Here is a 12647-nt window from a genome sequence, read left to right as displayed (position 1 = left end):
TGGCTGCCGCGCTGGACAGCACAGCTGTAGTCAATTCAAAAGTCCTCAAAGCATCTGCACAGAAGTGAGGTTGAGAAAGCAGTAAAAAGTAAATTAACTAATTAGTCAGTCTTTCTATTCAAAAGAGTTTTTTCCCCTCTCTTTTTTTTCAAGTTGGTGGAAAGAGTGGCTGAAAACACTAAAGGGAGAGATTACCTAAAAAAAAAAAAAGCTTTCCCCACACTTCTGTAGTGCTATTCCCCTCTCTTTGCTTGGATATTAAAATAAGAAGACTCATAAACTCACTAACGAAAAACTAAGCCAGACTGCTTTATTCTAAAGCAAAACGCTTCTACACTAACCTGAGAAAATAACTTGTGAGGTAAGTTTCCAGAGAAACATCAGCCTTGCTTGTTACTATTCTCGGCTCGCCTCTGAGGAGACTACAGAAGCACAAGTGAGATTCTGCCATGGACTGTTGCTTGTCCCAGTCCTGCCGCGGGTCCCCAGATCCAGTCACCCCTGTGGCTCCAGCTCCACACCCCAACCCCACGAGAGGTGGCAGCTGATAATCAACTGATAACCAGAGTCAAAATCACAGACGAAAGTGCTGGCTCCCATTCCCTCCAAACATAGGGTGTCTTTTCTTACTTGCCTCTTTCATGTAAATTCTGTGGCAGGAAACTCTGCAGTACATCAGGTGCAAAGCCTTGACATCTTACCTTCTTGCCTTTGGGCAGCATTCCCACAGCCCAGGCGGGGTTTGAACAGACAGTGGCTGCTCTCCCTAATCTATGTCCTCAGCTTTGAAGGGAATTTACTCAAAGTCTCCGTGGTGTAAAGAATTTATTCTATCTGTACGCCTTAGCTTATCATTGCCCTGTCTTCTGTACATTCCCCCACCACCACCCCGAACGGTACATTTCTCAGGTATTCTAAGCTTGAATACTGAAACAGGGGTTCGGTCACTGTAATTCTCCTTCTGCTCTCATGCCCAGCCCAGTGTCAGATGCAATTAGGTGCTTAACTGGGGGCTATCGATGCTTCATGATCATGGATAAAAGACTACTAGACTCAATGGGATTTTTAAAGCTTTGGGATTCTAAGGTACTTTTCGGTTCAACATAATTCACAAAACAAAGTCTCTTTAGCCCCTGTAGGACTCATTGAGGGGAGTGGATCAGGCTTGGATATTTTGCAGAAGGACTTCAGAATCAATCAGGTATTTTTCAGGTTGATGTCAGGATGATTTAAAGGTTAAGACAACAGCCCTGAGCTAGGCTGGCAGCTGAAGGAGCGGCTGCCCTGGGAGGAAGAAAGACAGCATAATAAAGACATTGTTGCGTCCCAGTCTTCTTAACAGTGAAAGGAAAACGAATAAAAATGCTTATTCATGAAATAGTTACAATGCTCTGGTAAAGACCGGTAAATAAGACTACCGCAACTGCAGAAGGAACTTTGCAGCTTACCAAGTGGGGAACCAGGTGAAAGTAAATACATGATGAACAGTGGCTCATCACAGCCTGGCTCCCCCTCACCCCTGCTGTCTTCCCATTTATCTCCTTGCATGTCGATTTTCCAAAGGGATTATTGTGAAATAGGAAACCATTCATTCTGCTCCCAAATTCATCCTTAACCAGAAGGCTAAAGTGTAAATAAACAGAAAGTTAATTAAAATTTAATGCCAAACTAGTAATAGTAAAAATGCTCCCTCTTTCCCAAGTTAAAATTTGTGGAACAAACAATAAAGCAATGATTCTCCAAGTAGGGTTCTTGGATCAGCTGCAGCAGCATTACCTGGGAACTTGGGAGAATGTAAATTCTTGGGCTCTGCCCCAGACCTGCTGGAGCGGAGCAGCCTGTTTGGCAGTGGGGTCCAGCAACCTGGGTCACAAAAAGCCTCCACGTGATTCTGCACTAACATTTGAGAACCATGGCTCGATGTTTTGCTAAGTTGTACTAAATGAGAATCCCCCAAATGTCGATTCTTTTGCAATCCTATAAATAAGGTCTGACCGAGCACTAAACAGGTCCAGCCAATTAAGAATCCATGGTTCTGAGTTCAAACAGGTCTGCGTGTTGCACCACCTGGGGTCTGATCAAGCCTCCCCAACCATCTCCAGATCCCCAGGAGGCGCCTGGGCTGGCACTTGAGCTGAGCCCCGCATGCTCATCTGCTTCACAGTGGGAGATGGAGGGGTTCCAAAGAGGGCACAAAGGGGGACCGGGGATCCTGGAACTCTGTGAATCTTCCATCATTCTTTTTTTTAGGGGGAGGGGAACAACTATTTAGTACTTTTCAAACACTATTTCACAAATAACAATCAAAAGAACGTGCTTACAACATTAAAAAAAAATAGGGCATCTTTGCCGATAATTGCTCGTAGCTACATTAAGCTGTGCATCCTCCATGGTGAGCACGAGTGATGACAGAGTGCGGCGTCTAGATAACTCCCTGCCGACGTGTCTGCCTGCTCATTTCCTAGACCCTCGTTCCTCAGTCACAACGCTTATGTACTAGTATCTTCCAGGCACAGACTTTCTGGCTTTACCCGGTCCCTTCCTATTCCACAACTACCCTCCACATTGTGAGGGGAATTAAGACTTTATGGTCCAAATGATCCAAAGGCTTTCAAATTTCTGCTTGATAAGGTGTCTGCTCACATAACCCAGTCTTTGTGTGCCCCAAGAACACAAGGACAGAAAAGCACCAGATGCTCTACTGCATTTTAGGATATTTTTCATCACGAGAAAAACCTCCATCTTAAGAAAAATGGAAATGCAAACTCTCCTCAGTCACTTCTCGCACTTTAAATCGCACCTCTCATCACGACCTATTACGCCCACATAGTCATGTGCCACAGGCACCGCACACTGTCTCCAACATTTCAAAGGCTCAAAAAGCTATTTTTAAAGCCAAAATGCAATTTAGGTTGCTATTCCATAAAGCACTTTTTAAGGAAGAACAAAGTAAGAGAGCGATTTTTATGCATGTGGGCAGTTCACCAACTCACCGAAAGATTGAACACAGCTGTCGATGAGGTCGTCCAGGCTGGCTCCTTTGGCTAAATGTCCCAGAGACACCATCATTCGGAACTGGGTGATCTGGGCAGGGCTGGGAGGGGACGGGAGGGGGCTGCCGACTGGCTTCGCCTCTAGTCTTGCTTTAGGTGCAGCTCTGCAGCCATGAGAAGGTTTCCTGGGGAAAGAGAGGAGGCAGGGAGTGAGAGCAGAGCAGCCGGAAGAACACACTGGCAGCTCCACACTCTGCAGGCAGAGTAAAGGAGTAGAGATAAGACAATTAATCCCAGGAGTTGGGCTGATAAAAGACATACCCCTCCCACTTGGCAAATGCACCAAACGGACTGGTTGGCTGTTAAAGAGACATCTCCCAAGCAAACAGTAAGGTGAGATTTCAGTGTTGCGAACTGGGCTCTTCATCCCGGGGTTAGGATTGCTGTGGCCTGCTTTCTCCAGTGCCCAGAGGGGAGAGGCAGACACAAGACTCTTGGCAGTTTTTAGCTCCTAGAGATACTTTTTTATTTTAGCCCTGAGACCACCGACTTGAGTCTTAAGAACTGGTTAAGTCGATCTCGTCTTCAGCAACACCAAAGTTGCTGTAGAAAGTCAGGTGGCCTCAGAAACATCTTTAAGGATTTTGGGGGAAGAAGTCAAAGACTGAGGACCTGTGTGCAGGGGGTGAGGGTTATGGGGGTGGTGGTTAGGTTTTAAGCTGCTCCAGTCTTTTTCACAAATCTTGGTTGGTTCTAAGATTCTGTTTTTCATTACTGGTAATATAGGTAATCATTCTGAGTCATTTTGATTGTTAAACACCATTCTATCAAGTCCTTACTTGGGTCCTTACTGATTGAAAAAGAAAGCAGAGCCTAGGAAAGCTTGATTCCAGAACTGAATGCAAAAGGGCAAGTCTGAACCTGGACATGGCCTGAAAGTCCAATAGGTCACCCTCATCCACTTTCACTCAGCTTCATCTTTGGTCATGACCTCCTAAGTACAAGTCAGGTTGTTTGCAAAATGATTTCAGTAGGTTAATTAAGCATTTTGTTTTCCTTTCCAACAAAAAATAAACATACATGTACATGGAGACATATCTAAAATCTTGGAAGGTTTAATAGTGATAGGTGGTGTTGCTGGTAACTTCTTTGAGCATACAGTTAATTCTCTTCTCCTGATGGTGGCTTTGGTTGTTTACTACCAAGAGGAGACAAAAGAAAGAAATATACCTTAGATTCAAAACTTGAACTGCTCACTATATATCTGATAAACACATGATGGTATCAATCAATCAGTAAGTGCTTATCCTATGAGTAAGACACTGTGATAGGCCACAGAGGACCAGTGATAGTCTGTGAAGTTATTTTGTAAACTGTAAAACCTACTCATTACACGTTAGTTGTTGCTGTAGTAGGAAAGTAAACCAGGAGTTCCTTAAGACAAAAATCTAGTTGGAGAATCAGAATCAGACCATGCAAAGATAACTCTACAAATCCTGTGAGGTTAAGGGTAAGAAGTGTGATGTTCTCAGAGAAGGGAGAACCAGTTCCAGGGGGAGTGCTGGGAAAGCTTCTCAGCAAGATGCAATCTCATCCAGAAGGGGCTGAGAAGTACTCAGATCAAAACAAACTACTATATATAAAATAGATAAACATTAAGATCCTACTGTATAGCACAGGGAACTATATGCAATATCTTGTAGTAACCTACAATGAAAAAGAATATGAAAAATCTGTAACTGAATCACTATGCTGTACAGCAGAAACTAACACAACATTATAAATCAACTATACTTCAATTAAAAAAATGCTAGGACCCACGTGGATTTTGGGCGACCATCCTGTTAAAAGACAGTGGGACCACTTAATAGACAGACAGACCTGTGGAGGGAACACACTGTCCTTCAAGTTCTCTCTCAAGGTCCCTCCAGGACGCTCGTCTGGCATTAGCTGCTGGGCTCTGTTCTGACCTAGGATGGGCCCAGGAGAATCCAATCAGAAATTGGCTTTTGGGAATCTGCTAACCCAAGGCAGTGACTTCTGGTAGATCAACTTGGTGTTACAGGACTTGATCAAGTTTATGGCCATGATGGATTTTTATGCAGACCCTCTGATAGGCCCAGTATCATATCAGTACCTGAAAATGAAAGAAAATAATCATGGCCATCCTGAATTGAGTACCTGTGATACAGCAGGCACTGTGCTGGAATTCAACATGGTCTTTACAGCTCAGAAAGAAGTTATCTCCATTTTGTAATGCTGAAACTGAGTCTACAGGAGACTAAACGACAGAGACAAGGTTGTATAACTCACATGTATGAGATCTGGGATGTGTACTTGGTACCTTTCTGATTTTATTTGCTTAATAAATATTTACTATGCTTGGAACTGTGCACCTTTCACTACATCAGAATTAGCAAGAGAAGCAGAAAACATCAATTCAACTTAAGACTAAAGTAAAATCCCCTCAAAGCACAACTGATAACATAAAGGCTGAATCTTGCACCCTACTCCTTCTGCAGGTCCCTGAAAAGTCCTCAGACCCCAGAGTCAGAACGGTCTCCACGGTCATTCTCCAAGGTCTTCATCCATGCATACGGAGGTCCGGGCTCAGCAGGGCGACATGCCTGGACACCAGTACAGAGCCAGGTAGAAGCCTGTGTTCATGCCATGCTCCCCAGCCAGGCTCTCTTCCCTCCACAGAAGCACTGACAACTCTCTAAACCTGGCGCTGGCTGTCCAGTGTTGGGGTTATTTGGCTTTCAGCCTTATCTGCTGCCTCTTTACCATGAAGATTGCCACCGAAGGCAGAGTTGGGAAAGGTGAAAAAGTCCCTCCCATTAGAAGTCTCTTTTTCTCTTAGACCTTCTGCATTAATTCTCTCCAGCTCCTGGAGGCTGTCTACACACAGCTCTTCCCTATTGGGGCAGGCAGGTGTGTGTCTACGTCTGTTTCCCAACTGGTCAATCCAGGGATAATTCCATTTTCTCTCTCAGAGGATAACATCAACCATTTAAGACTCCAAAAAACTGCCCCGGCTCTCATCCTAGTAATGTTTCCCAGTATCACCAGTAGGGGAAAACACTGGTTCAGGAGGTGATTCTCAGAGGTAGATGCTTTTATCAGAACTAGGAGGGACTGGTAAAAATCAGGCAGAAAGAACGAACTTGAAAGGAGTTTTCGGGGAAGGAAGAAGGAAAGCGAGGGGGAGAGATGCAATCAGGGGTGTATGGAGGCCAGAGAGACGCAGAGGGCTTAGGCAGGAGAAACCAGGGAGAAGAGAAACTACTAAAAACCAAATTGCGTCTTGAATGGTCAGGAAGATGAGGGTTATGTGCATCATAAATTAGGAAACTCAGCAATTTTCCTGTGGAGTCTGACTGTTTTGTGACAAACCTTCGAATCGTCTTTTCTGATGAAATGGCTGTAGATAAGGATTTATAAAATGTTTTATTATAGGCAGGTCTAAGGGTGTTTTATAAATCCATAGAACAAATAGCCTCTAAGTCTGCAAAGGCGTATGCATTTTTAAAGGATAGCAGGCAAATGTTTCCTCACCTGTTCCCTTGTGTATTTAAAAACAAAACAAGACAAAAAAAGGTCCGAGAGAAACAAATTAACTTGAAGGTATTTTCTGAGGCTAAAACTGGCTAGGGCCCCACCCAGTTTACTGAGAGAGACGTCAAACCTCTGCACTGGTTCAGGTGAAATCTGCTCCAGGCACAGATACCTCAGTGGAGGTCATGATTTCAAGGTGAACTTTTTTTTTTAAATAAAATCCAGCCTAGAAGAGTAAGGGATGAAATGGACAAACAGAAGGAACAGAAAGTTCCACATCTTGCTTTGCAATGGAAGATGGCTTTTATTGGCTTCCAGTGAGGATTTCTTCCAGTCCTGTCCTCTCCCCACTCCCATAATGACTTAATTTAATTTAGTGAAGCCCCTCCTCTCAATCTGGTGCAAGGCACACTACTGGCCCCTCAGGGCACAGAGGCAGGTGGCGGTGGAGTGCATAAAAGGCCCAGAACTTTTAGCTCCAGAAGGCCCACTCGGCTAGGCTTGTTTGTGTGCAGGCTGGGCACAGCCAGGCCCAACAGAGTCTGCGTGGATGGAGGTGGGTAGAGCACAAGAGCCTGCCCATGCTGACTCCAGGCCATTGTCTCAGCAGTTATCTGGCTCCCGCCCTTTGGGGGACAAACTAAAGTTGCCTAGCCCCTCCAGGCCTCTTTCTGCCAATAGCCTTTTCACTCACGGTCACTTTCCTTCATCTTCTGTCACCCCAAGACTTCTAAAATATGTCCCTAGAACCACAGTGGGTGGGGAGGAGTGCAGGTTTCCACCCAGAAGGTTATGTGACTCGCTGGCTCCTACGCACTCACGGCAAACGCCGCTGGCCTTCCGAACCCGGCCCGGTATCCCTAGGGCCGGACAGACCAACAGGTGGCGCTGCGGGAGCCGGCGCCGCGGCAGGTGCGTGGGGCGCGGGAAGTCCGTGAGTGGGAGGCCCGGGGGCCCGGGGCCAGGGGAGCGGGTCGCTCAGCGCGATTCCGAGGGTCACTGGGCAGACACCGGCCGCGCGGCCGGGCAACCCCTCTCCCTCCTCCGCCTGCCGGGCGCAACGCGCTGGGCGCTCCGGGCGTCCGTCTCCCCGGACTTTGGCCGAGACCCACGCCGCCCGCACCCCCGGCCCGCAACTTCCCCGAGCAGAAGACGGTGTACCGGCCGCCGCACTTCCCATCCCAGCGAGGTCTCGGGGCCCCGAGCGCAGCAGCCCTCGCCCCAAGAGAGAAAAATGGGCGCCTCTACTCACCGCGGAGCCTCTCTCGCCTTGCCCAGGGTGCCCATGGCCACGGCCGCGCTCCTGGAGCCGCCTCACCTAGTACGGCGGGACGGGCTCGGTAGGGTGCGGCGCATCGCCACTACCGCCACCGCCGCCCCTCCGCCCCGGGCCGCCCACCTGCCGCTCTCCGAGCCGGGCGAGCCCGACCGCGGCGCACCCGCAGGCACAAACTTTGTGTGAGCGCGCCCCCTCGCCCTCCTCGCGCGCGCGCACCCTCGCCCGCACCAACCACCTGACAAGTGTTGATGCTATCACTGGAGGAAATGTGTGGCCCTCCTCAGCGCTTCCCCGAAACCTGCCCCCTTTACTCGGTAGTGCCCGGCGGCTCGCGCCTCCCTCCGATCTCGCCTTTTACCCCTGCAGGCTACCGCTCTCTGCCCAAGGCTTAAGTCCGAAGGGGAGCCCGGGATCCTACCCAACCCAAGCCCAGAGAGCGTGAGAGCCCGAAGAAACCGGCTTCGCAAGTGTTTCTGGGGGTAAAGCACCCTCCTTCGGCCCCGTCCCGCATTTCAGTCCTGGTTCTCGAAGACCCCTTATTCCCTCACAGGCCTCTCTTGTATATATCAGAACGCAGAGCCGGGGGTGGGGAAAGTAACAATACACAGTTGTGGGTGTGCCTTTGGGTGTCTTCTTGGCAGCAATTCGCAAGTCGGGCTGGAGATACGTGCTCTGCACCCTGCGGGAGGCAGGGAGTGTGGAGGTGCGCTCCAGGTGGGATCCATCTCAGGGGAGACACAGCTGCCTGGCCTCTGTGGGAGTGGGAGATGTGGGGAAAGAGGGACCGGGCTGGGGAGAACTTTCCGACAGATCTGGTCAGGAATGGCGGCCTACCCCTGTTTGCGCAAAGGATAGTGACAACAGTAGCTAATGCTGATTGAGCGCGTTGTGCTAACGCACATCATATAAGCCACCTCCCCCAAATACCAAGAGGTCACTGTTTTAAAAATGAAAAAAATTAAGGTTTAGAGAATAATACGCTTCCCATCACACAACTAGTAAACAGCAGAGAGAATCACGACCTGGGCTGAGATCCGGCTGACTCCCTGTAATCACTGCGGGACTGTCCTAGTAACACAGCCATTATCACTGTCACATGCTAAACTCCAGCCACATTAATAAGTCCCTTCCCAGGCATAATGTTCTGAACCTTAAAGCCTGTCTCTGTGATTTCATGTATATACTATGCCACCTTATCCCTAAAAAAAATAAAAAGAATTCATGATAGTTTATAAAGGTGCGTAACTCACAAAAAGTCGTGTTTAAGATGAAAAGTGAAAAATTAGGCACATAAAATGGAACCAGAAATAAAAACTTTTTGTGTGTGTAATGCATCCGAGTCCAATACACTTAGTACAAGCGGGACCAAAATTTGTCTGCTGGATTTTTAGCAGTCGTCTTCAAAAGGCCAGCCTTGTCTAAAATGCAATTCCTGTCACATGCCAAGACCAAAAAGAAAAAAAACATTGCTCAAAAGAAGATCAACTCTCCTTGATACTGAGACCAGAAAGAAATTTCTCCAGAGAATCCTCATGAACACTGGGTAATGGAACCAAGTCCTCAGTCTCAGCCATACACACAGAAGGAGCATATGGACATTTAATAAATATTAAATTATGATACTCTTCTGGATTTACACGACATATGCATATGTACGTGCATTAAGCAGATAAATATGTACCTTGTAATAAATGCCTAAATGTATGTAAATGCATGTTTACATGGACTACAGGGTGTATACACCAAATACTAAACACACTTGCAGGCAATGTCATACACACATACACCTGCAGTCCATTATGTCAGAAGTATAGAAATTTTTAGTTATTAGTTCATTTAAGAAATGAGTCCTGCTGAGTTTTCTAAAGAAAAAGGGCCACTTCTGCCTAAGAAGCTTCTTCCTCTCTGGCTTCCTGAGAGCGCTGCACTCCGCTTGCACCTGATTCGTCTTCTGGGTCCACCTGAACTTGTTAAAAGAGGCTCTCTGGCTGCTCCTACTTGCGCGATTTGTCTTTTCCAAACACCTAAAAAAATCAGAAGCGAGCTCCATCTTTTTCTCCATCTTCCACCATGTGATTAGTCTCCGGGTGTTGTCTCAGGCACCACTGACCTTGGGAATAAAGTTCTCCTGCTTTTCTCTTGTTTTCTTTGCCTTTCTTCTGCTTCTCCAAACCTTTTGATGGGCAGCAATCAGTGTCTCTGTAGCAGCTGAGAAAGGTTAGAGACCACTGGCTTCTGCTCACCCTTTGGGTAAGGTCATTCCTTGGGACTCTTTCTCTGTTATTCTTTTTTCTTTCAACCAGGGGCTCTTAACTGATCTTTCCAGACCTTTGACTTGGCTTTTCGATGGGTATCTGTGAAGCCTCTTCAACTAAAAACACCTGCTTTCGTCAGATTTTCTAAATGATCCACTACTCAAATTAGGTGTTTTTAATTTCTTCCATGACTTCAAGAGGACACAAATGACTGTCAAGTCTGAATAGCTAACCTTGGTATCTAGCATCCAACCACATTTCCAACGGGTCGCCTCCTATAATCATCCCCCAGGGCTTCCTCTCCATCTCCATGGCCACAAGTTAGTCTTGGCCCCAGTTATCTCTGAACCTGAACAAGTGTCACAGCCTTATAAATGGCCTCCCTAATTGTCAAACCTCCTCTTCTCAGATCCTTCTCTTATGTTGCTTTCAGAATTACCGGGTCATGTCACTTCTCTTCTTCTGAACTGCCAAGGAAGCCCCAGATGCCTACAGACACCTTACAGACTTCTCAACATTGCTCACCTTTGCAACTAACCTTACCTCTCCAGCCTGGCCTCCAGCCCTGCCCTCTGATGCATCTGACTTCTTAGGTTGTACCCTGGATACTCCTGGTAATTGCTGTGCCCAGTGCTCTCACAAGCCTCAGTGCTTTTGTGTGTGTACTTCCTTCCTCCTGCCATCTCTTTTCACCTAGACACACGCCAGCAGTTATACCAAACACACATCAAAACCTGGTAAGTCACCCTAGAGGGCACACAAGAGGGCTGCCTCCCAGGTGCAGAGGGCTGCAGACCTATCTTGCAGGATCTGCCTGATGACTGGTTGTGCTTGGAGAACCTGCTGGCCACCACAGCTCTCATTCCGTGGTCTAACATCTTTTCACCCCCTGGAGATACATTCACTGGGTGCCCACTTAGTGTCGGATGCCGTCCTTGGCATTGAAACTGACAGAGAACTAGACAGACAAGAGTCTTGTTCACACAAGCTTCCACATCTAATGAACAGACAATAACCAAGTTCAAATATGCCATGATTTATATACCCTGATTTCCAGGAGGTGCCACTGCAGAGTCGGGTTCCTCCTGCCCTCATGGGACACCATGAGGTATCCCGGTTGAGACCCCGCATAAACCAGTGAGGACAAAGCTGCTGCATTTAGGGAACCCCAGCTCCATGGGAAAGTGATGAGACATGGAGAGGGAGAAGGGGGAGGGGGTGTGGCACCATCTTTACTCCCCTGCTGAGCGCTGCTCCCGTTGCTGAGACAGGGCAAGCTGGCCTCAGCATTTTATTACTGTGACTGGCCGCCCCACTCTGAACACCGTGCACCCCTGCTGCTGCCGCCTACCTCGGACCAAGGCTGGAGGAACTGCCCACGTGAGAAGCAGCTCCTTTTGCTCTGGGCCTGTGGTAGGGCTCCTGCGTGTTTCTCTGTCTTTGGCATCTTCTTGTGGCTGCAGCACAGGCCTCTTTAGGAGTCTCTCCATCTGTGGACCAGCTGTTCTGGAGAGTGTTCTATCTCCTTGAGGTACCCCCAGGACCCTTAAAAGGAAATTTGATAAATGTCATATAAATGATATTTTAAGATCAATCATCCCTTACATAGACTCTAAATATGCACACCCATTCTTGTTTTCAGCTAAAAGATGCTGCTCGTCTCTGTGAAGTCCCTGCCCAGAGCCCCCCCGCCCCCACCCCAAGTCATATTTATTTACATCGTGGAGCCCATGTTTTTCATTTGATTTTGGAATTGCCTTAGGATGTGAACAAACAGAAAAACACGCTGTCCCGTGGTTTTTACTCTTAGTGGGTTGGGGGTCCCTGGAAGACTTTGAACAGAGGAGGGAGGGGATCTGACTTTATAGGGTCACTCTGGCTGCTCAGTTCCAAAGTGACTCGTGGGAAGTAAGGGCCAGAAGATTCTCCATGGAAGTGGCCTCATAATTGCCAGATTCTGGGTCTGTCAAGTTGGTGGCTTTCAAACTCTGTGGTAAGAAGTGTAACATCACATTTTACACTTCGTGACTCAGATATACACTTAGGCTATGTGTAAAACTGAAACACAAGCTACTGAAACATGACTCTTTCAAATCTTTTTTTTTTTTTTAATGACATTAAAAAAAATGCTGGTCAGGACCCACAAAATTGTTCCATTAGTGAGTTGGGATCATAGTTTACAAAATCCAGCTCTAAGGCTACCCCTCATGATAATAAGAAATCTCAGTAGTTATCTCTGGAAAAGGGGAACTAGGTGGCTCTGAGTAGGGGGAATCTTGCTTTTCATTGTTTCCCCTTTCATAACTTTTATTTTTGTATTGTGTGCAAGCATCTATTCCATAAATAAATTCTATTTTGGATCATTCTAGCATAGAACGCCTTGTTTTCTGATTCTGGCCCAAATGGCTTTAAAAAACCAGAGGATGGGGCTTGGAAAGGTAAGGTGTCAGTGAATCTGCTTTGTTCAAGTTTATCAAAAAATATCAAACAATATATTTTTCACAAATATTTGGGGGGCCAGATGGCACAGCAGTTGAAAGTGTGAGCTCCTGAAGTTAGACT

General features: G+C 47.0%; 1 protein-coding gene across 6 annotated transcripts in view; it reads right to left on the bottom strand.

Moving 5' to 3' along the window:
* Window positions 1-11455, bottom strand: part of RASGRP1 (RAS guanyl releasing protein 1) — a 79956-nt gene extending 68501 nt beyond the window's left edge. For 2 of the 6 annotated variants that reach the window (XM_064485750.1, XM_064485751.1), the window contains exons 1-2: window positions 7804-8032; window positions 2994-3178 (exon numbers count right to left, since the gene is read on the bottom strand). In XM_064485750.1, the coding sequence (XP_064341820.1) occupies window positions 2994-3178; window positions 7804-7838 (220 nt within the window). In that variant the 5' untranslated portion in view covers window positions 7839-8032. Of the gene's footprint in view, window positions 1-2993; window positions 3179-3314; window positions 3332-7803; window positions 8033-11436 lie in introns of those variants that run through there. The other 4 variants (XM_064485755.1, XM_064485752.1, XM_064485754.1 and 1 more) reach the window with 4 other exon arrangements.
* Window positions 11456-12647: the final 1192 nt, after the last annotated feature.

The sequence above is a fragment of the Camelus dromedarius genome, chromosome 5 (genome assembly GCF_036321535.1).
Source record: "Camelus dromedarius isolate mCamDro1 chromosome 5, mCamDro1.pat, whole genome shotgun sequence".
Classification (NCBI taxonomy): Eukaryota; Metazoa; Chordata; class Mammalia; order Artiodactyla; family Camelidae; genus Camelus; species Camelus dromedarius.
Note: the sequence above shows the minus strand (reverse complement) of the source record. Positions and strands in the feature narration are given on the sequence as shown.